The 24,371-nt window shown below is 38.9% G+C and overlaps 1 protein-coding gene across 1 annotated transcript in view; it reads left to right on the top strand.

The window, feature by feature from the left end:
• The window catches only part of TTC27 (tetratricopeptide repeat domain 27), a 144,550-nt gene that overhangs the window by 79,461 nt on the left and 40,718 nt on the right, over positions 1 to 24,371 (top strand). The window contains exons 9-10 of the mRNA XM_053459109.1: positions 1,901 to 1,967; positions 23,323 to 23,436. Of these exons, the coding sequence (XP_053315084.1) occupies positions 1,901 to 1,967; positions 23,323 to 23,436 (181 nt within the window). The remainder of the gene's footprint in view (positions 1 to 1,900; positions 1,968 to 23,322; positions 23,437 to 24,371) is intronic.

Below are 24,371 nucleotides of genomic sequence, written 5' to 3'. Positions count from 1 at the left end.
ATTCCACGGTCAACTGTTAGTGGTATAAACTGGAAAGTGGAAGTGTTTAGGAATAGCACCAACCACGAAGCAGAAGACCCTGTAAAGTCACAGAGCGGGGTTACCGAGTGCTGAGGCGCATGATGCGTACAAGCCACAAACACTCTGCTGATTCCATAGCTGAGGAGTTCCAAACTTCCACTGCCATTAATATCAACACAAAAACTGTGGCCGAAGCTTCATGGAATGGGTTTCCATGATGGAGCAACTGCATACAAGCCTTGCATTACCAAATACAATGCCAAGCATGGGATTGAGTGGTGAAGCAGGCTGCCACTGGACAATGGAAACGTGTTCTGTGAAGTGACAAATCACGCTTCTCTGTTTGGCTGTCTGATAAGTGAGTCTTGGTTTGGCGGATGCCAGGAGAACATTACCTGCCTGACTGCATTGTGGCAACTATAAAGTTTATTGGAGGAGGCATAACGGTATGATGCTGATTTTCAGGGTTGGGCTCTTAGTTTCAGTGAGGGGAAATCTTAATAGTTCAGCATACAAAACATTTTGGACAGTTCTGTGCTTCCAACTTTGTGGGAACAGTTTGAGCAAGGTCCATAAAGACATGGTTGGATGAGTTTGGTGTGGAAGAACTTGACTGGTCCGCACAGAGCCCTGACTTCAACCCCATTGATCACTTTTGGGATGAACTGGAATGGAGATTAAGAGGCAGGACTTCTTGTCCAACATCAGTGCCGAACCTCACAAATGCTCTACTGGATGAATGGGCAAAAATCTCCACAGAAGCGCTCCAAAATCTTCTGAAAAGCCTTCCCAGAGTGGAAGCTGTTATAACTGCAAAAGGGGGGGGGGTCAACTACATATTAATGTCTATGTATTTAGAATGCAATAAAAGTCCCTGTTGGTGTAATGGTCAGGTGTCCCAATACTTTTGTCCATATTGTGTGTGTGTGTGTGTGTGTATATAATATAATAAATGAGATCAATATACAGATCTTGTATCTATTTTATTTATTCATTCAGACTTTGACATTGATCAATGCATTTTATATCACAGTATGCAGATATATTTTAAGTGAGGTTTCGTATACGGATTGTCGTGCATGGTAGTATATTCTTTCAAGGCATATGTTTTTATAATGACATCATTGTTTACTTCTTTTAGATAAGCAACATTTTTCTTTTTATGCTTATGTTTATGTATATGTCTCAATATGTATATTCATACATACAGCTGTTATATGCGTGTGAATAGATATGTTTATGTATGTAGTATTTGCAAAGGTTATTGGTAATTGTTATTAATGTAAATATTCACCAGTCTGACTTTGTTCAGACTGCAGTATATTTTTATTTTACTACATTGCATTGTACTAAAAAGAGTAACAGAATTTTGTGTGATTTTGAGATAATAAAAGAGTTAACAAAAAGCAAAAGTATGTGCATATTATGTATTTTTTGGACTATTCTGATTTCATCTGGTATTTAATTTGAAGATGCTGAGCAGCCAGTAGGTTACATCAAAGTGATTTATTAATTCCAAAATTCTTAACAGTATCAATAAAATACAAAATGTAAGCGACATACAGTACCGACCTCAACCATACGCATAAGTATACAGTATTTTAAAATGGCATTTCCAGACAGGTGTATAAAATATGGCAGTCCTGGGGAAATGGGGTTGTGTTGTGACAAGGATGGGGTTGGGGTGAGGGTTGGGGTGTTTGGCTGGTGAATTCACCGAGTGGATACCAGTAATCCAGGAGATAATGTTTCAAGATGTCCTCCAGATTCTAACTACCTAGTTCGGTGCTATGCTACTTTTTTGTCTGTTGTCTGGCCATGTTTTCTTACCAAACTGTATTATCTCGTAACCAATTATATCACTTTTCTCATATTGCAGCATTGATTTCCAGAAGAACAACCCAGTGCACAAATTAACAGACGAGGAATTGCTGGCATTCACTTCAGTAAGTGGCTTCTTGTCCTTGATTTTTTTGTTTTTACAGCGTGATTGGTTTTGGCTACACATTGATAAGCAGATTCAATTCGTTAATCATAAAAAAATGGAGTATGAGTTTCTTTACTGATGTTAGTCTAATGTTTTATACAGTTTATTGGGATATTGATTAATAGGGGAGTTTCAACAACTATGCTCATATAAAGAAGGCTGAAATGCTTCCCTAATTACAGCTTCTGTACCAGTAATAACTTGGTTAATTATACGAATGTATCAGCCCTCGCTATTTTTTTTATAAGCACCATGCCTCAACCGTAATTTTCATACAAATTATTTTATGAGGCATTTTGTGTTTTCCCCTAAAGCTACCCTGGGTGATACGCATTTCCACAGGCAAGCTGAATCCATCTATTAATGTAAACAGAACACCACTAACTGGTTTTAGAAATGGTCTGCCAGTCCTATATAGATCGAAACTTGCATTGTGCTACAAAATGCAGCATGTAGATTGTATCAAACCAGGTGGCTGCTTAAGGGGATAGGGAAATGGCGGGCACTTTTCTGATTTGTAGCTATTGTGAAGGCAGGAGGGGAAGGACTCTGTCTGTCCAATTCAGATAGACCTGCATATTGCAAAAAGTTGTTGGATACACCCGAAAAAGAGCCATAGGGTCATCCTGCTTTTACAATGCAGAAAAATGGAAGACAAAGGTCCAATCTCTGTTGGGGTTTTTTCACTCTGAAAGGAAAATTTAATTTTCACCTCACAGATGTCGTCATGCTTTATAAGGAGCCAACTTGATGAGCTTCTCAAGCACGAAGTTGAAATTTGCCGACTAAATGAACTGTATGGTTCTTATCTGTTGTCAAATTTTACGTTTCTAAGTATAGTTCGGGTGATCCTTTAAAATGCATGGTTAAGTCAGAGAGGTTCTTGCCGGTCATATCACTGATTGAACTATCCCTATCGCAGGGCCACCTTACCCTCTTTCCAATATAAACCTGTCAAGGTCAGCCCTTCGTAATGCATATTGATGCCAGTGAAGTTGAAAACATATCTTTCCTGCAAACTCCTGCTTTATTGAATAAACCCCACTTCCAGTCCTCTGTGTCTACTTAAGCTACAATCGAAGGTACTAGAGATTCTGCAAGCCTTCTGTACCAGTTTTTCAAAGGTACATAACGGATCCCCGCAGAAAACGCACTAGTAAAATATTTTTTTCTAGTAAACTTAAAAGACACAGACGTACTTCTGCTTCCAACAGTGTTGCAATAAAGAAAGTAATATCCATCGATTATTTTGATAAAATCTACAGAAGATCATATTCCATCTCATAAAAAGAAAAGGAAATTAACTTTCAGAAAATATCCTTTGTGAAAGGGAGCTGTGATTTTTTTTAACAAGGCTTTCAGCCACTGTGTTATTACAACGCTACGTTTTCAGCTATGCTGTTGCCGGTGCTTTATTTTTATGTTCGATAACACGATAAGTCTCGTTTTTTACCGGCCCCTATCAGGAAACTAAATGAATCATTGAAAAAATAAGCTATATTGTTTTACATGGACTCCCCGCCTTTAAAATCCACCGCCTGTGCAATATCATTGAACCTATCTGCGTAGTTTCCCTCTGGGTCAGCCAAGCCTAACCAATTATCACAGTCATTTTAATTTCCCTTTATTGTTCCTGAGGTTTTTCCTTTGTACAGGTGTTTGTTACAGGGGGGGGGGTTTTCGTCCGGCCAGAAATTAACGCTGATTAGTGAATGTTTTGTGTACTCAAAGCTATGATCTAAAGCATACCGTCAGACCATTTTCTGAGTTAATATTTTTGAACATCAGTGACTTTTTCATAGACTGTACCATAGCATTTGTAAATATACGCTACCAAAAGTTCAAAAGCCTGGGGTCACTTTCATTGAAAATAAGGACATTTCTAGCTGTGTTAACTTAATTGCAGAAGGGTTTTCTAATATTTAATTAGCCTTTTAAACTTAAACTTGGATTAGCAAACACAATGTGCCATTGGAACACAGGAGTGATGGTTGCTGATAAAGGGCCTCTGTACGCCTATGAAGATATTTCAGCCGTTTCCAGCTACAACAGTCATTTACAACTTTAACAATGTCTACGCTGTATTTCTGATCCATTTCATGTTATTTTAATGGACAAAATGTGATGCTCTTTCAAAACCAAGGACATTTGTAAGTGACCCTAAACATTTGAACAATAGTGTACCTCTACCTCCCAAGTGTCCTTTTTAGGACTCTTCCTTCCTTCCTTCCTCCATGATGCTCAGGTAATTATATGTAAATTAAACTGTGTAAATAACACACGTGCTTGATATTCTTAATACCTTAATTACATTCACAAAATCTTAGAACGTACCAAATCCCCTAAAACAAAAGTTATCCATGTTTGGTCATTTGTTGGGTTATATTGTATGTGTATGTTACTTCTAGGATAATAAATTATGTAAAGAATGGTGTGCTTTGGCAAGATTATCTTATACAACATTGAAAAATGCTAATTCTAGTGGAAAACTAGAAACTGAAGTACATCTGCTTATGGGCACACAATCGTTAGCGCCTCTGTGGAGTTATTACATCTACCTAGCATCTAAAAGAAAACAACGTAAACTACTGTTTAAAAGTTTGGGGTCACTTAGCTGTTTATGTAAAACAATGACATTTCTAGATGCGCTAACATAATTGCAAAATGCTTTTCTAATGATCAACTAGCCTTTTAAACTTCAATTTGGATTAGCGAACACAACGTGCCACAGGAGTGATGAGAGTGATAAAGGGCCTCTGTGACAATCAGCCATTCCCAGCTACAATGTCTAAGCCAGGCATGTCCAAACTTTTTTCGAAGAGTGCCAGATTTGATGAGGTGAACATGTGCGAGGGCCGACCATTTTGCCTGACATTTTCTGAACCATTAAAATGAAATGCAAATTAACTATTTTATGCAACGTTTATTGAAAACGGCATACCACATCTATCCCTTTCTCACTCTCCTTTTTCAGCAACCGCTCAGCACCCCTTGGGCCCCCCTGACTGGCAGAACTCCAGGGCCCGGTCGCAGTCGCGACCCCGGTAGTTCCGCCACTGCCTACAATTTCTTCATCAGATGCCCTTGTGGCTGTGTGTGCCGGCGCAGGGAGAAGGAAAGCCCAAATCTAGCGACGTCCGAGATCGCAAGATTTGGGCTTTCCTTCTCCCTGCGCCGGCACACACAGCCACAAGGGCATCTGATGAAGAAATTGTGTAGGGGAGGGCAGGGGCGTACCTAGAGTATTTGGCACCCAGGGCGGATCCTGTATGTGGCACCCCCCCCCACACACTTTAAAACTACCTGGCCGAAACTGAATATGACCCCCCACACACACCATAAAAAAAAGTAAGTAACACACCAAAATAGGACAAAACAATTAAATAACAATATATATATATAATTTTTTTATATATAATAATTTAATTATATAAATATAATTGTTAACAGCAATCACATTCCTATCATGCCCAGGCATACCCAGATTCCAGGAGGCAGTCGCAGACTTGGCATGATAGGAGTATGATTGCCTTATCTACCCCTTCTCGCTCCCTTCTGCCCTATCTACCCCTTCTCACTCCCTTCTCCCTATCTACCCCTCCTAACTATCTACCCTCTCCCTCTTTGAAGTTCACTTACCTTTCAGGAGTCCTGCGGTGGGGGTGCAAGGCCTCTGTCTCCCAGCTCTGCCACTGTATAGAACAGTATAGAGTGATGGGAGTTATGATGTACTTTAGAGCATAATTATATAATGAAAAATACATTGGAAATGGTACAGCATAACACCCATCACTCTCACACATTTACCAATCCACATGCATACCAATCCACACGCATACCAATCCACACACATACACCAATCCACACACATACACCAATCCACACACATACACCAATCCACACACATACACCAATCCACACACATACACCAATCCACACACATATACCAATCCACACACACACACCAATCCACACACACATACCAATCCACACACACATACCAATCCACACACACACATCAATCCACACACATACACCAATCCACACACATACACCAATCCACACACATACACCAATCCACACACATACACCAATCCACACGCACACCAATCCACACACATACTAATCCACACACATACACCAATCCACACACACATACCAATCCACACACACATACCAATCCACACACATACACCAATCCACACACATACACCAATCCACACACATACCAATCCACACACACATACCAATCCACACACATACACCAATCCACACACATACACCAATCCACACACATACACCAATCCACACACACATACCAATCCACACATACACATCCACACATATACCAATCCACACACATACACCAATCCACACACATACACCAATCCACTCTCACTGTATGCTTTCCTACCTTTCCTCTTTTCTCCTTACAGCTCCTTTTCCTGCTCTTCGCTCCTCTTCTTCTTCAGTTCTTCCTTCTTCTTCCGAGGCCACGGGGTTCAGAGGGCACGGACAGCGGTGGGCGCGGCTTCAGTGTTGTGCGCCGGTTTCTGACAACAAACCCCGGCGCACAACAGCTGTTGCCGAGCGGATCGCAAGGGAGCAGTATCGGAGGTCTTTACCGGACATCCGGCTCCCTTGAGTGATTTTAAGCCGGATGTCCGGTAAATACCTCCGATACTGCTCCCTTGCGATCCGCGCGGCAACAGCTGTTGTGCGCCGGGGTTTGTTGTCAGATCCCGGCACACAACACTGAAGCCGCGCCCACCGCTGTGTGGCTGTGTGTGGCTGTGTGTGCCGGCGCAGGGAGAAGGAAAGCCCAGATCTCGCGCTTTCCTTCTCCCTGCGCCGGCTGATGACGCCAAGTCCCGTGGCTCACTTGGGGGCCGCATCAGTCCGGAACGCGGGCCGCAATTGGCCCGCGGGCCGGACTTTGGACATGCCTGGTCTAAGCTGTACTTCTGATTTGCTTGATGTTATTTTCATTTGGTTTTCTGTCAAAAACAAGTGACCACAAACGTTTAAATGGTAGTATTTGTTCCTCTGGAAGTATCTCAATTTATTGGTAGAATCTAGTGGTAGCGACAAATAATCCAGAATTACAACAAAAGTTAATACCAAAATAATAAATAAAAAAATATTTAAAAAAAATCTGAAAACTTCAGGCTTGCTTGGTAAAAGCAAGACAAGCTGAGATATATTTGTCCGTGCTAACTATCTTATTTCTGGGTGAAAGGGGTTAACTTGCTTAAAAATTAGATGGACTCTCTTTATTTTTTTTTTAAATTATATTTAATGTTTGTGTGCTGGTAAATGTTAACATTAGATGACTGCTTTGATCAATGGCTTGTTGTTAATGCTGTGTTTGTGTATGTGTGCGCAGTCATCTTCTCAGCCTACACGTAGATTGTCAAATCTGCAGGCTGGTTAGATGGTTGTCATGCATTCACCTGAGATCTGCTGAGCGCTCGCAATGTTTTGACGTTACCTGCCTCAAAACTGAACTAGACTCGGTATGGAAAATGGGTGTCGTGTATGAGCAATTTGAAAAATAATTTATTATGCAATTTATGAGGCATGTTCTACAAAAAAAAAGAAAAAAGAAAAACAGCTCTTGTAATATGGAAAAGTTCGACATGATGTAATATTTTCTTATTTTGGAATCTAAACAGCACAAATTATAAATCAACTTCCCGTTTTTAGTACCAATTATGTCTGTAACATAGCAATTTTTGTAAAAAATCCTCTGGGTCTTAAATTATGTTAAGATCTCAATAATAAAGCAATAGCTCTTCAATTTGCCTTAACTATTAAGGCAGTCATGCTCTCATGAACAATATATGAAAATGAATATACCCGCCACAGGCATTCTGAAAGTCCAAGCTACCTGACGTTGCCCTGCTGCTCACTACAGATGCTATATGTGGTTTTGAAGAGATTTTGATTGCAGACCAATAAAGAAAATAAATCAAAACAACACTTTGACATTCATATATTACTTGACCGTATGATGTTAATGATGTTTGAAGACACTTATGTCCAGTAAATGTTACTCACATTAAAGGTGCTGTTCCACATAGATGGTTTTTTTCCAACATAACTTTTTAATATTTTTGTGTCTATAGAATCCATCTGAAATGAGCACATTTTTTTTAAAAAAAATAACATACTATTTTCTTGTTGAAAACATTTCAGCAGGATCTCTGACATCACAGAATGTCAGATAATCACTCTTATCACACAGGACACCTCACTCAATCACACTATCACACTCACTGCCCATCTGTTTAAAAGTGGATCGTTAGAGCTGTGCCTTTTCGCATGAATGTGCATTAAAGGACAAGTGGCAGTAGCTGTAGGTGGTCAGACTGCTGTGATGTAATATGTAAGGGATGGCTTTGGAGGAGTAAAATGACTTAAACACAGTTTGTATGCGACAAGGAGCATTAAAGGGAAAAAACCCTAACTGACGGGTTTCTTTTCTCGTCTTTACATGATGCAGCATTTATCTAGGGAATTTAAGAGGCCCCTAGGTGGAGCAGCACCTTTAAACAACATAGAACTAAAAATGATAAAGAGAAACGTTATAACATTAGAATCATTTAGATGCTGGTAAAACTGGAACACCAGAAACTGTGTGTATGTGTGAGATGAACTGATCAGAACTTCCAAAATCCAAAGCCATCTGCCAGGCTTCCTTATGGTATAAATTCCAGGAGTATCCTTACAAAGATCTATAATCTAGATTACATGGCACATAGGTATTTTTGTTATCTCCAGTCCTGTCTACACATCTATTCTAAACAGCCTCATAAATAGAGCACAGGGGGAATTTAGCCATGGTTTAAATGCTGCCAAAATGCCTTCTTAATATACACTGGCTATTTGGTAAAATGCACTAAAATGTCTCAACTATTCAAATCAGCGGAACCCTGGAGCAGTTGCTCCCAGGGAAATTTGGGACAGATGTCATGTATGTACATTATATATATATATATATATATATATATATATATATCATACATGGTTTAGTTACAGCAGGGTTCTATAAGAGACAGAAATATGAGTAAGCAAGAGCAACACAAAATCTCACTTAACACAAGGCTCCCAGTACCTGTTTCTATATGAGGTATACCCCAGTCTTCAGCTCAACACTTTGTCTATAAAGTGGCAGGGCCAGCCATCAAGGGGGGTTGTGGATGTGTGGAGAACTGAAGGCAAATGTGGCATGTACAAGCTTATTCAGAGTTTCCACCATGCATTCTGAAATCCAGCACTCCATGCATTCGTACACCAGAAGAAAGGACTCATGTTTGGACAACGTGTTCTTAAGAAGGGAATTGAATTACTCAGTAAAAATATTTTTGCAGCATTTTAGTTATGCTTTTTCTTGTATGATGTGTACTGTCACCAAATGGATTCACGTGTGTGTGTTCTTCTGTTAATGCGCTGTTTACATTGGGGCTTTTCAGAAACTTACTTTAAAAAAGTATTTAGCCAATGTCCCGAAAGCTGATGATCAACAGTGCTATATTATCCCTTAAGAGTATAAAACAGAGTACTTACAGAGGTGGGCTGGTGGCAGAGCCAGGGTGACCTCCAGTTATGACACTGTGCAGGTCTTTTCCACCCAAATTAGGTAAACTATTCTACATCAAGGCCTTAGCCAAATTGTGTAATAATTTTGACAAATTACAGACAGTAGCTCCTTTCTGGGCTGCACAGTCTAATTTTAGTGGAACGTTTTACTTTGTAAGCTCTGTTAGTGATCGCTCTTTATTTCTCTATGGTTGATGACAAGGAAGTTAGTTGTATACTGCATATTACATGCGTCTCTGGTGGTAGAGCAATCAGTCTGAGAAGCTTCTGTTATTACACCAAGATCATGGGGTCTAGCATTTTCTCTTACTAGCAACACTGTATAAAAGAAATGGTTCTTCATAAATCAGTGGGAAGTGACAGCAGTGCCTCAAAAGGCTGTCACATTGACCTTGGCTGCTATCCAGTAGAAAGGCTTTCAGATAAGCCTTCATTTAACTCTGTTGTTTTTCTGTCGACTTCCTTGTGTGCTGGGTGTCAGATTGACATATGAGTACTGTAGATGGTAGACCTTGTGTTTCTCAACGTTTTCCGTTTATTCTTAGCCTCCCGACTGCAACCTCAGCCATCCACTAAATCATAGTTGTGTACATTATAGTACTAATATAGGCATTACTTAGAGTTGTCAGCATTGATTAAATTGCCTGTGTTTATTTATGTATTTCACCAATTATTAATGTCTGGCTGGAAAAAAGTCATCACATTGGACCATTGTTGTACAACTGAGGTCCTGTGCTCTATATGCTGTTCTTCCCAGGTCCTTAGTTCTTGGAACTCTAGTGGGTAGGATGAATCTTGCTTAAAGTTTGCATAACAAAGGTATCATGATAACTATGATATTGGTAACCAGTATACTAAATCCCAGACATAGATCTGGTTTCATTAGGGATAGTGTAAGCACGTTCCAAATCAATGTTCTGGCAGATGCATGAATACCATCAAAGAGATGACATTGGCTTTTATGTGATCACTTCTAATATTTCAAAGAGAGCATTGAGCTCTGTTGCCTCCCACTTCCGCTCTACAAAAGGGTCACAATGCACACTCGCTGTACAATTCCACGCTTGCTATAAATAGAAGCATGACAGCTATAGGACATGTATTTTTTTTAAATGAGAGGTGTAATGCTGACTTATGTGCCGTATCCAATTCCAAAGCTTATAATATTAAAGTGTGCTCTCCAGCTGCCCTTTGACCCACACTGGAGAATTTACGTAGTAGATTTGAATTGGTCTTACATGGAGAAGAATACAGACGAGGAAACACTTTTAAATTACACTAATGTCTTACTTTTTGGACTAAAATGTTCCTAGAGTAGCTTGACAAGCATGCCATGTTATGGTTAAATACTTAAATAAATGCATCAGTACACTGCTGTCCTTGTTATTCCATGACTCTTCTGTGCTTTAGTGTTATAATAAGAGGTTTTGGAATAATGATCACTTGCACCGAAAGGCTCCTAAGTGTATCCATGCCAGTGAATCATATCAGGACGTTATCTAATACTTTACTATTGACAAAATGATAATAGGTGTGGGAAGTGCGACTTTATGGATATTGCCAGCCATACTTTTTAACATTTTGAGTTTCTCGATGTATGCCCTGCTTCCACAGGACAATTTTTCCTTCTGTCAAATCCCAAGAACAGATTGCTTAGGCTAAGCTTAAAATGGCAGAACTTGTTAGACACCATGTAAGTTCAGATGATTTTCTAGATGGTATCCAAGCAGTATTGTTAAGGGGTGCAGTGAGAAACCAATTTTAGCCCATGACCCTCCTACAGATCCTTCAAATTTATTGAGCTACTCATTTAAGTCTTGGCCCCTCATTTGTAAGTCAGACAGACAAATGTGTGAGAGATGTCCAGATGTTTATGGTAATAAAATACGCAGTAAGATTACATAGTGATGGTAGGAAAGAAACAATTTGACCCATCTAGTCTGCCCTTTTTGAATCACAAATACACAACATTCATTACTAGAAACATAGATGTATAACAGCAGTGAGGAGCCATCTGCTTCAACAAGTCTTAATGTTTTCTGTCTTAAAAGCACAATAAACACACTAGTGTATAGGCAAACCTGTGGACATCTCTAGCCACTCAAACATTCATACCTATTTGACCATGCTGCATGCAAATAATATAGACAAATACGTATAATCCTTCTTTTGTCTCATGTAGACCAAACGGTTTCCAGGTGAGGAATCTGTTATGTGTGTGCTTGGCCAAAGACTTGTAGCCAGTGCTCACAATATAGCTTTCCAAAGCTCTGCCTCTCAGGCTGTTTAAACTCATCATAAATTTAATTGTATTGCACTGCTAATAGGGCCTGGCCACCTGGCCCATGATTTTAAATTATACCATATTCAGGCAACCCCTTGTTGGACAGCACTTATTGAGATGTTTGTTATCATGCTTGGATATGCTTAACATCTGGTCTGTAACAAAATTTTATGGGTGTTTTCTCAAAAATCACTGATATGGAAAAACATTGTGTACTTTTTTTTAAAACAGGAAACGAGATGCAGCGAATGCCTCATCTTTTTCTTACAAATGTTCCTTGGCAAGTGTTTGTTGTTTTGTCCTGCTACTAAAACTCTGATAAATAAAAGTTTTATACTCAGGGCATAGGGACCAAAACTACTGTACTGGCCTACATATAAGCCTTACCCAATTTCCTATATTTTTGATCAGGCTATTAATGTGTGGCCTAAATTTTGATCTTTACCATCATAATTGTAGACAGATGTCTCAAGAGTGCATTCATGTTCAGTCGTAATATAAAGCCTTTAAAGTTTTGTTGTTTACTGAACTGAGCCTACGTGCTTTGAGTAACAACATGATAAAGAACATAAAACACCATCGCATCTTTTACAGAACCTTGTTACGTGAGTTACCTTCTTTGTTTAGTTATGTCCATAGCAATGCCTACATCTACTTACTGACTCAACCACTCTTATAGTTATAAATTACCAATTTACCTTTATTCTTGAATACCCACAGCAACAAAGTGAAGTTTTAGTGCTGTCTTGTTTGGGGGAAGAGTGGTCAATTAATGCCCCTGACGATGCTATAATGTGAATATGCAGGAAATTGTGTAAAATATTTTCATAAATAAAATAATTGTATAAAAAAATTAAACCAAAACAACTTTTGTTTGCTTGTAGTGTCCCCTTTAAATAGCCCCATAAAGAAAATTAGGAAAACAGCTGGGTTTGTCAAATGTATGAAAAGTATGTATTTGTTATTTAAAAACAAAATTCTGTTGTCCTCATGGGAAGGTTTGTAGCACAAAGGACTGGTGGGGGAACATTTTTTCATTGGGTATAAAGTTGAAAAACACTGGATTTTCACATAAAAGCGTCCGTCGGAGTTCTTATTTGCCTATTGGGCAAAAGGCAATGCTCACGCTATAAACATAACAAATCCTTTATATAGAATTATATAGAATTCCAAACGGGTGAAAGCACAGCTATGAACGAACACATGCTGTCACCAGTAGTAGTCTGGTCTGTTGGAAGGGAATGCTGCAGAGTCTTGTCATGCTTTCTCCTTTCCTGTGCCGAGCAAGGAGGCCTTTGCTCTGCACATGCTGAGCTAGCACCTGTTGGAGCAAAACTTGATTTCTGTTTATAGACCAAAATAAATCTGTGTCATCTTTTTGACAGTGAATCATGATCCCCAAGCCGTGACCTTCTTTATATATTGTTTTCATGGTCTTTCTCTCTGTTGTCTATGAGCATCTGAGATTGTAGCTACAAGCATTTGTTTATAGACATAGGCATAGAATTTGATAGCGCAAACAAGCATTTTGGCCCATCTCATCTGACTGCTTGGTCCTTGTCCAAGACTACTTATGTTTTTTTTTCTTCTTTTTTGAACCCCTTGAAAGTTTGAACTTTTGAACTATTTCCTATTTTGCTTTATCTCATATGGTGCTACTTTACTCGTCTGTATTTAGTTTTTTTGAGGTTTAGTTCTCAAGCGTTTATTCTGTTTAAAAATTGTGTTCTGGTCCTTTTTTGTTGTGGTAGGTGGCGATCTTAACATATGATAAGATCACATATATTGCAATACAAGTCACAACCTAAGAGGGCTTAGCTTTCAATAATTTGTCTTCTTGTGATTGAGCTAAAATGTTTTTAAAATCTTAAATGAATTAGACAATATTTATTCAGATTTTCTCTTTTTGTATCTCTTAAACATTTAAAAGCGCAGGCACAAAACAATTCCCCTTTGATCTACCGTATTTCCTCGATTATAAGACGACCCTGATTATAAGACGACCCTGATTATAAGACGACCCCCCAAAATTTGAATATTAATTTAGGAGGGAAAAAAGCCTGCATATTAGACTACCCTATAAGAAATAAGTTCTACTAGTGAATATTAATTCACATGTAAACTATGTTTCATATTTGATAAAAACTATGATTGAGAAAAATGCATTTTTTGTTTTTGTTTCCTTTTATTTGCCAACCTGCCCCCAGTTATGCACATCTGCCCCTAGATGTGCCTTATACCCCCCTATATGCCACTCTGCCTCCCTGATATTCCTTTTAACCCCCTATATGCCACTCTGCCTCCCTGATATTCCTTTTAACCCCCTATATGCCACTCTGCCTCCCTGATATCCTTTTAACCCCCTAAATGCCACTCTGCCTCCCTGATATTCCTTTTAACCCCTAAATGCCACTCTGCCTCCCTGATATTCCTTTTAACCCCTAAATGCCACTCTGCTTTCAGAAAGCCCTTATACCCCCCATATGCCAGTGTTACCCTCCCCAACTTACCAGTGCTTCCCTAGACTTGTCCCCTGTGCTTCAGATTCCTCGGTGTCTAGTGGTGGCAGCCGGTGGAGTTCTGCATGATGCTCGCAGGAAACCTCCGCTGCTGCTGCCGTCACTTCCCCCGGGGCTTCTATGAATGAGCATGGGAAGGTCATGTGATGCCGGCGCTCCATCATAGAAGCCCCAGAGGAAGTAAATACGGTATTTTATTATTAAAGTCAGTCGCCACTTGTGTCTTGGGTGTAATAAAACATTGGAACTTGGCAATTAAATAGACTAACGTGTTACTTCCTGGTGTGCCTCTGGAGCATTCAAATGGAAAATAAGAATTGTTTATAATGTGAGGACTTTGATTATCCTGTAACTCTCATTTGTAAGCTCTGAAAGCTTCAATGTACGTCAAGGGTGCATATGTTAAGCGCGCCTGTCGATGCAGAAATCCCTAATAGGGATATTGGGCTCAAATCAACAACTAGTTTGAACATTAACTGATGTTAATGGTGGTTGAAAATGCATGGTTAGCAATTCAATTTCATTGCCTAAATTGCAATCATGGATTCTAGAAAATCAATTTTCTACTCAGTAATTCAACCAAGTATTTCCATATACCTTTTAGTCCATTTTGTCTATAATTCACAAAATCTGGAGAAATTTAACAACCTTTATAAAGCTGATATCATTGATAAACACTCTGCACATGCACAGAAAAAAGAAAAAAGCATAGTATACTAGAGATTGTTTAGTCCAACACATAGGCAGCAAGAATAAAACAGAAGCCACAGTGATCTTTTTCTGCTACGTTATATGGCGCTGGCTTAGGAATTAAATAGAGTTTATGAACACACCACTCCTATAGAACAGCGGTCCCCAAGCTTTTTGGCACCAGGGACCGGTTTTGTGGAAGCCGATTTTTGGGGGGGTTTGATTCAAGTGCATTACATTTATTGTGCATTTTACTTTTATTATTATTGTTAATATATTTATTATATATTATTATAAATATATTATTTATAATACTCCATACCTGGCTGTGTTTAAATATAAAACTTGCAAAGTTAAAGCGGCAGGTCGTTTTTGCCCAGGGGAGGGCTGGCAGCCTTAAGCCTGGGGGCAAGTTTAGTCAAGTGGCCCGTTGCACCATCGCATCAGCCCACCATCCATGCCCATCTTTTCCTGCTGGTTTTCTAACGCATATTGATGTAATGTGATGGTATTGGGAGTTCACCAGTACACTAAAAAAAAGTCATCATACACGGGACGCCTGAAGCCACAATTTAGTGCCACTAATCCTTTTTAATGAAATATGCAGATTGAAATAGAGTAAATAACTCAAAACCCTTTACTTTTCCTCTCACTGATTTCTGGGCCTAGATAGTTTTGTTTTCTGAAGTGACTACAAATTAAGGAGGGTGTATTATCTCTGGATAAGTAAAAATTAACTAGTTCAATTTATCCCTACAGTAAGTAAAGTACCGTGAAACAGATAACCAAATACACAGCAAGACAGGCTCTGCCACACCGACACCCAAACACACACATACCAGGACAGGCTCTGCGACACCGACACCCAAACACACACACTAGGACAGGCTCTGCCACACTGACACCCAAACACACACACCAGGACAGTCTAAGCCACAACAGTTATCATTAACCCCCCTTTTATATGTTTGCCCCTTGTGTATTAATGCCCAGGCAACCCCCCCTTTAGTATTGATGTGTTCTCCCCACAACCTTGTGTATTGCCCTCCCTTTTGTAGTGATGCCCCCACCCCTTTTGTAGTGGTTATTGTGATGCCTCCTGCCAGTCCCCCCTTTAGTATTCATTTATGTGATGCCCAACAACCCTCTTGTCTATTTATGCCCCCACTGCCACCCCCCTGTTTATATTGATTTTGTAATGACAAAATCCAGCCACACACCCTCTGCCCACTCCCTTAAATATGGGTCCACTTTCATCTAACCCCTAGCTATTTTTTTTTAAAATACTTACAATTTTGTTTCTCTTTCTTCCTGCTCTCCTCCGACGTGATGATCCTCTCCTTGTCGCGAGGAACTGTTCTGTGAGCCTGTCCCCTTGAGCGTCACGTCTTGAAAGGGGCAGGACGAAGAGCCTCAATGAGGTGCTGCCAGTGTGACTCTCGGTGCATGCACGCCGGCGGCTTTAATTTTATTAGGCCGCCGGCGGAGGCGGTCTTACGACCCCTTTATACCTCTCGGCCGCAGCACAGCCGCTTTGAACTTTGTGACTGCATTTTTCTTATTAGAAGCACATGGGTTAAGATGTGGAATTAGTGCACTCTGTGTTGTGGTTATGAGAGATACACATATCATTGAATCAACTACTTTTAGCTACCATCATGGAGCACATTTTTTTGACCTTTTACTTGTTTATTAAAATTGCATGTAAAGTGCAAATATCAAAAACAAAAAATAAATATCGAGATGGGTAACTTTCTCAGTTACAGTCACAGATCAGTTTATATGTAGGCAATATATCCCGTTTTTTTGTTTTTTTAATGTTTTTCCTTTATGACCATAGTCGTTCTCATTGAAATGTAGTCAGAGCTATGCTCATGCATTGTTTAGGAGCAGGCACACATTGGGAGCAACTTTTCGTTAAAAAAAATGTTTTGCAGACAAATACGTATTAATGTGCATTTTGCAATCACTAAATTTGAGCAATTTATGTATAAAAACATTTTGAATGATTCATTTTAATATGCTTAAAAACAATTTTTTTTTCTCTCTTACAAACTATATTGGCTCTGTTAGTTGGGCAACTGACAGTGACCATCCCATGGTGTGGAAATCCTTCTTTCCTGTCATGATGGAGAAACGGAAGCATATCTGGGATCAATTAATGTGTCAAAGTAGACACCCAAAACTGGAAGTAATGTTTGTCTGGAGAAGCCTAGATAATCTCTCTAATCCCTGTAGATTTACCATTTTCCACAAAGTTGGTTAGAACTTTAAATATAAATTATGATGTAATATATTTTGATGAGAGTCAAGCCTGTATTTACACTGCATTACGCAAATGTGAGTATAAATTACTATGTGTAATCATCCAATTAGCTGACATCAAAGGGCATCGCTCTGTTAGCTTCCCCATGGGCAGTATCACCTGGAAGACACAAGCCTAAATGGCCAGTACAGATTTTATCTTCTTCACTCTCAAGAATGTAATTATTTAACATCATATCAACCTGAATCTCAGGGTTGAGGGAACACAGCCTATGACATAATCCTTGTCATTTGATGCTTATTTCAGTACCTACTGCCCAAGGCATTTAATGTATGAGCAGAGAGGATCCTGGTATATAATGTGATATCATTTAGATCCATGATGCATATATTTGTTTACACCAATCAAATATTTCTGTGTATTGTGTCTTTACCCAACTACGACATATATTATCATCTCTGAAATGTATCTAGCAATTACTTAACTGCCCATACTTACCTGCATCTGATCACACAAAAGGAGCATTCTGCTAAGCAGACCGATGCAGACTCCTTTCTGCTTCTAATCACACCCTAGCACACACGACCAGGTCACTTAAAGACAGAGAGAGACAACTGTGGATATGTTCCTCAGGATTTTTGGGCCTAGACAGCTGTCATTTTGCTTTGTGGTGAACATGGCCCTCATTCCATAACTTAAAAATATATGTTTATTTTGTTATATGACATAAGAAATCATGGATATTCTGTACAGGTGTAAGAGTAAAATGTTATCCACTGGACAGTGCAGAGAACATCTGCTGTTCAGGCATGCAGCATTGTGGATCGCATACAGAAATGTACGGAAATGGACATGTTTGTGATTCTTGGAATATATGTGAAATTACTCAGCATTTGTCTGTTTACATTTAGCCAAGAAAATAAGAAATTCAACTTAGTACACATATGTATGTTCCTGGCATGTGTATATCTGCATTTGAAAGCCATTGCAGCTGTCCATACTTTAACATTAGTAATGTGAAAATGACACAAGTTTTCTCTTTCCTGATGCTTCTGCTAAAGGAAAATTAAAAAATATATGCCCAGTACATGGACATAGCCAGAAGAAAACTGTACCGGTTAAAAATCTAAAGCCATATTGTCCTTGATTTGATGATGAGAGCTGTATGCCTATAGATACATAAATAATTTGATATACGGTAATACATTGGACACAAGGTAATAAAACCACCGCTGAGGACCACCTGGTTCCAAGCGCAACTCAATACTAGATTATTTTCTTTTTGTACACTATAGGACATTACTACATTAGTGTTGTACGCATAGGAAACACTGTTGTGCGTGCTTGACTGTAAAAAACAAAACAAAATCTCTTCTGGTTTTTGCACTGAGACACTTGATTTATAGGCACTGTCTTATGGAATAGATGGGCAGATCAAGGCTTGTCATTGTATGATCTCTTTACCAAAAGTCTTGGATTTGCCATAACAAGACCCCAGGCCGTCTTTAAAGTCTGTCTGGTCAGTGCTCACACACCTCAAGAAACCACAACAGATGTTACTTTTATCCCAGTGTGGTGTAGGGCACAGCGTGATGACCATTGGCACAATATATCTAAAGATGGCTCTACAGGATATTGATGTAGGAAGCGTACAGTCTACAGAAACTAATATCTCAGAACTTATCAGGAAAGATTAAATGATTTTAATATGTATATATTTGAGGAAAGAAGACAGAGGGGGTGCAATAGAAACATTCATATACTTAAAAAGGATTTAACAAAGTACAGGAGGCAAGCTTATTTGAAAGGAGGAGCAATGTTAGATCAAGAGGTCATGGTCTAAAACTTGAAGGCCAGAGGTTTAGATGTAACGTAGGGAAGTTCTACTTTACTCAGAGGGTAAATGCATAAATTGAACAGGCTCCCAGCAGCAGTGGTGGCTAATACAAGTAATGGAATTCAAACAAGCATGAGACATAAAGCTTTCCTCACTATAGGACCTGACCAAAGATTTATAGGGGTTTAAACCCCTTACATCAGGAAACATGGGCAGACTAGATGAGCTGAATGGTTCTTATCTGCCGTCAAATTCTATGTTTTTGGAAACATTTCTGGGTTTTCTTTAATAAGATTTGTGATCATGTAGCGGTAGGAAACTGAAGCGTTTATTCTGCTCTTTCTAGTGCATGACAAAAAGTTTTGGAATGAATAGGGTAATAGGTGACAGATGATTATAGGGCGTTCCCATTATACACTGTTCCTCAGGCGATGCTTTGCATGGTTAGAAGCTTCTTTCTCTCTGGGAAGAATAGGCAGAGCCTGTGAATCTCTGTGTTGTGTACCCACATGCCTACTGTTTTTTTATGTTTTTTTTTTCTTTTATTAAGTGTGTAGGCGGACAAGATGCTTTTGTCACAAGAAAACTGACTTTTTATTGTACCACAAGAAACTAATAAATAACACTACGTTCTTTTGTGAGAACTCAGACTGCCCGGTGATTGCTAAACCAAGATCTGAATGAATTGGCTTTCTAACAATGCCATATGCAATTACGGCATGAAACTTTAATCAATACCTTGTTCTCCCATGTATGGAGCTATATTAACGTGCAGTAAGACATGGAGCTTGACTATAAAACTGTCTGTTTGGATGTTTTACGTTCTTTTAGACAGGGCTATTTCCTAGCAGGCAATGCTTAGGGCCAGCTATGAGTGTTGCCATGGTTACTGATACGGTGCCTGAAAGTTAGAACGTAGACGCGTTTTCAGTCTAGACATGTGAATCTGCAGTGATCCCCAGCGCTGAATTCCGGTGTTTTAGATTCCAATGGACCAAAGCATCTGCCTAAGTTGTCCCGCAGATGTGCATCTTGTGCCACTTCAATATCTCATTTAGCGAGATCACATTAAATGCGACTGTTTTAACTGGGTGTTCTATTTAGAAATGTGAATCTACTAACTAAAAATATATATTTTTTTTTACCTAATCCCCTCCTAGTCTCAAAAAAAGTAGCACACTACTTCACACTATTTCTAATTAAAGTTAGAAATCGAGTCCTATTGTTTAGGATTAGTGTGATATCCGAAACCAAGTAACACAAATGTCGTACATATCTTCCCTGCTATGTTAAAGCATTTTAAGATCATGATTCGGCCATCTCCATGGCCGGTGACACATTTAGTAATATTTTGCATTTATACATAAGTTAGCATTTTTCGAAGATACCGATGTGTGTTCTTATATGCTCTTTAGTATTATATGTGTTCGTTGTAGACACTTTTTGAAATCAAGTAAAAAGGAACATGCATTAATGGCCAACTTCAGCCATCATCTGCACTTTAATGTATATGATTGAAGTGGTCCCTTCATATTTTTCCCACTGTGTCCATCCATGGATGGATTCTGCAGCACCCCCCCCCCCCATGGATTTGCCCCTTGCCCCAGCTAGTTGCCATGCAGGAGATATGTTCAGCCAAACATGTGATATAACTGCTGCCATTCAGCAACAGCGCATGCATGCATGGAAAACGCTCCCATTGATTTCAGTGCAGAAGATATTAGACTATGGAAGAATGTTATGCTGTACTTGTGATTTTATTGTTTTTGCACGTTCAGTTAATGTAAATGAAAGTACTTTCATATGGATTTATTGAGTGGGGACTGCATGGGACACTGGAATGTCTCTTTAATGGGAGTTAGGCATTAAACTTTGTATATTTCACCCAACACAGATGTGCTTTTCCTTTTCCTTTAGGAGGATTTATCTCATAGATTTATCTCTTAGTGACATAAATCCTTTTTTTCCCTCGGAGTCTGCATTTTAAAAGTGCATCCTGCCTTATGGATGACTCTGTGTCCCATGGGGAGTGTAATGGCAAGGAACAGTTGACACCCTAGGAAGGGCAGTGAAAATCCAATAACGGAAACCACCCATTGACTGCCAGTGATTCAGATGACTGAAAAGTGACTGCACAGCGTTAACACATAGGCTTTAACCATTTCAATCACACGAGAGCTTCGGCTGCATTTGAATTGTTGGGAATTTCCGCTCAGCTAATGAACAAAAAGGTCGGATGGCTATAAACCCTTATTTATAGACAATTCTTAAAGGGTCCCTGTTGTGCTTGTATGAAAGAATCCTGAAAGCTCTTGTAATTAAGGTCATAACAGAATCTATAGATTGTACTGAACAAAAAGCCTTGGAGATGTATAGGCCCCAAAAAGAATATATGCTTGCCTTGCCATTCCTCCTGTACTTCATCGGGCATTACGCACATGTCCTGTTATACACTGGAAGACATGCTGCTTAGTATAGTGCTTTCTGCATTTATTCTATAAAGCATAGTCCCTGTAAAGGTGCTGTTCCACTTACACAAAACATTTATTGCATCTGTCGTTTTATTCTCTTCTATGATATTTAATTACATAAAAACAACATACAATGATTTTCAGTTTGTATGACGACAGTGTCTGCTTTTGCGTCACAGGACAATTTAAGTGTTCCTGGTGAAAATTAAGATGTTGCCACTTAACAACCCAGTCTGATGCTTAGGGACCGTGTCACGAACAATAGTATAAATGTACAGGGCTGTACATATCAGTTGTCCACCTTTTACTGATTTTACTTTAATAATACAAATTGGAAGGATAGGGTCTGATTTGTGACCCGGCTCAACAGAGATTGATCTGTGTATTTTAAAATTATTTCAGGAGCCCCAATGGAATAATTCAAAGAGATAAATATAAAATGGAACAAACAGTCGCCTAATCTCAGACAGACTCCATGAAGTTGAGATCAGAGCTCTGTTGGGCCATACCACCACTTAGAGGACTCTTTGTTCTTCTTTACACTGAAGATAGTTCTCAATGATTTTGGTTGTATGTTTGGGGTCGTTGTCATGCTGCAGAATAACTTTGGGGACAATCAGATACCTCCCTGATGGTGTAACATGAAGGATAAGTATCTACCTGTACTTCTCAGCATTGAGGAGGACAAATCCCGAAATCCATTTGCACAAATGCAGCCCCAAACTTGCATGGGACCTCCACTGTGCTTCACTGTTGCCTGCAAAAACTCATTCTTGTACTGCTCACCATCCTTTCGGCGAACAAATGGCCTTCCGCTAAAGCCAAACTTAAAATTTTTACTCATCAGCCTGGAGCACCTGTTGCTAGTTCCTGTGTTTTCATGAATACTTCAGTCACTCGACCTTGTTTCCACGTCGGAGGTATGGCTTTTTGGCCGCAAGTCTTCCATGAACATATGGAAAACCTTGTCTGCCTTGAATTTTCTGCCTGGAAGAATCCTTGCTGATGCAGAGTAACTACCTTGTGTCTTCTTGCTGTGCTCAGTCTTGCCATTGCATATGACTTAACACTAGACTGTCTTCCGGGGGTTTGGTTGTTCCTCACCCAGTTCCTACACAGCTGTTTTTGTTTCAGTTAATGATTGCGTTTCAACCTATAATATATATATTTAATTGATGTCATTAGCGTCTATATGGTATAATTGTTTAATCATTCACCTAACCATATGCCTACAAAATATCTGACTTTGTGCAAGTGTACCTAGAAGAATTGCTGCTGTTTTGAAGGCAAAGGTTGATCACACCAAATATTGAATTGATTTTATGTTCACTCATTTTGCATCTTGTTATATGATAAAAAAAAATCATTAACAAGTCTATTTTTGAAAGCATTACTTTCCAGCTTTTTTTCCTAAAATTTTTGCACGTATCGTACTAGATGTCATTTCTACCTGGTTGTGGGCAAAGTGACTGAAAGCTAAGCATTTCGCATCCCACCAAGAAATCTAAGGACTGATTCCATACATATGAATTGTTAAAAAATGTGCTCTGTTTTGTATATTTTATTTTAAGAATGGGATGGTTTTTATCTGCCCTTCATCTAGCACTCTGCATGTCTTTTTCTTAATTCTGATCTCTATTTTCAGTGTTTGCTTTCACAACCAAAATTCTGGGCCATCCAAACCAGTTCACTAATTCTAAGGACCAAATTGGAAAAAGGAAGTACTCGACGTGTTGAAAGAGCTATGATGCAGACTCAGGTAATGTTTTTTTTCTTTTTTTTTTTTCTTGTTCTGTTAATCACTTACCGATGGCATTTTAAAGACTAATATATTCCAGTGTGCTGTATGTAGTTGCTTTAAGAAGAAGAAGAAGAAAAAAAACAACAAAAAACTACCATAATTGTCAGATGAAAGATGTTGGTAGATATCTACCACTTGAGAAAAAAATCTTCATGAATACAGCATCATCAACATATAAATAGATTTCATATTTATGAAAAGGATGATCCAATTGTTAAAAATCAATGCATAAGTGATTTTATTTCAGTTTCAAATTAATGTTCTTTTACCTGTCTTCATTCAGCAATTTTAAGCTTCATTATGTATAATTTGAGACCACCAACTATCTTCTGCATCAGCGTCTTACAACTTTTCTTTATTGACGAGGGCTGTACATTATTCAAAAAGATTTATTAGCGGGGCAGACGCTAATGATTTAATACAGTGGGATCTATGTTCATTTTTAGAAGGGGACATACATGAAAATAGAGAAACAATGGGGGATGGGCGCAAAATAAGAATTATTTTATTTTTCCAATATGCCGGTGGCCACATGTTTTAGATATACTGTATACATTGTTTAACACTTTTGGCGTGTTCCTTACCCTCTATTTGCAATTGTTTTGTCTGGAGGTAGCATTTTTTTTGGCACGCTTGCTTGTGGTTCTGTTTATAATATAATACTTGTTCGTTACCATGTTATGAAGATCATATATAAAATATGTCTGGCATCACTTCAGTACACATTCAAACAGTACATTGTTCCTAGAGGTTTTTTTTGTCTGTTTTTGTTCATTTCAGTGCCAAAGTCTACATTCTTGTGTGTGTGTGTTGTCTCTGCATGCCAGTTTGCCTTTTGTGTTATTAAAAAGAAAGAACTCCTCCCCATTATTATTGAATATGTTATATACATG

This window comes from Spea bombifrons, chromosome 3 (assembly GCF_027358695.1).
Source record: "Spea bombifrons isolate aSpeBom1 chromosome 3, aSpeBom1.2.pri, whole genome shotgun sequence".
Lineage (NCBI taxonomy): Eukaryota > Metazoa > Chordata > Amphibia > Anura > Pelobatidae > Spea > Spea bombifrons.
This window is presented reverse-complemented; position numbering and strand designations above follow the sequence as displayed.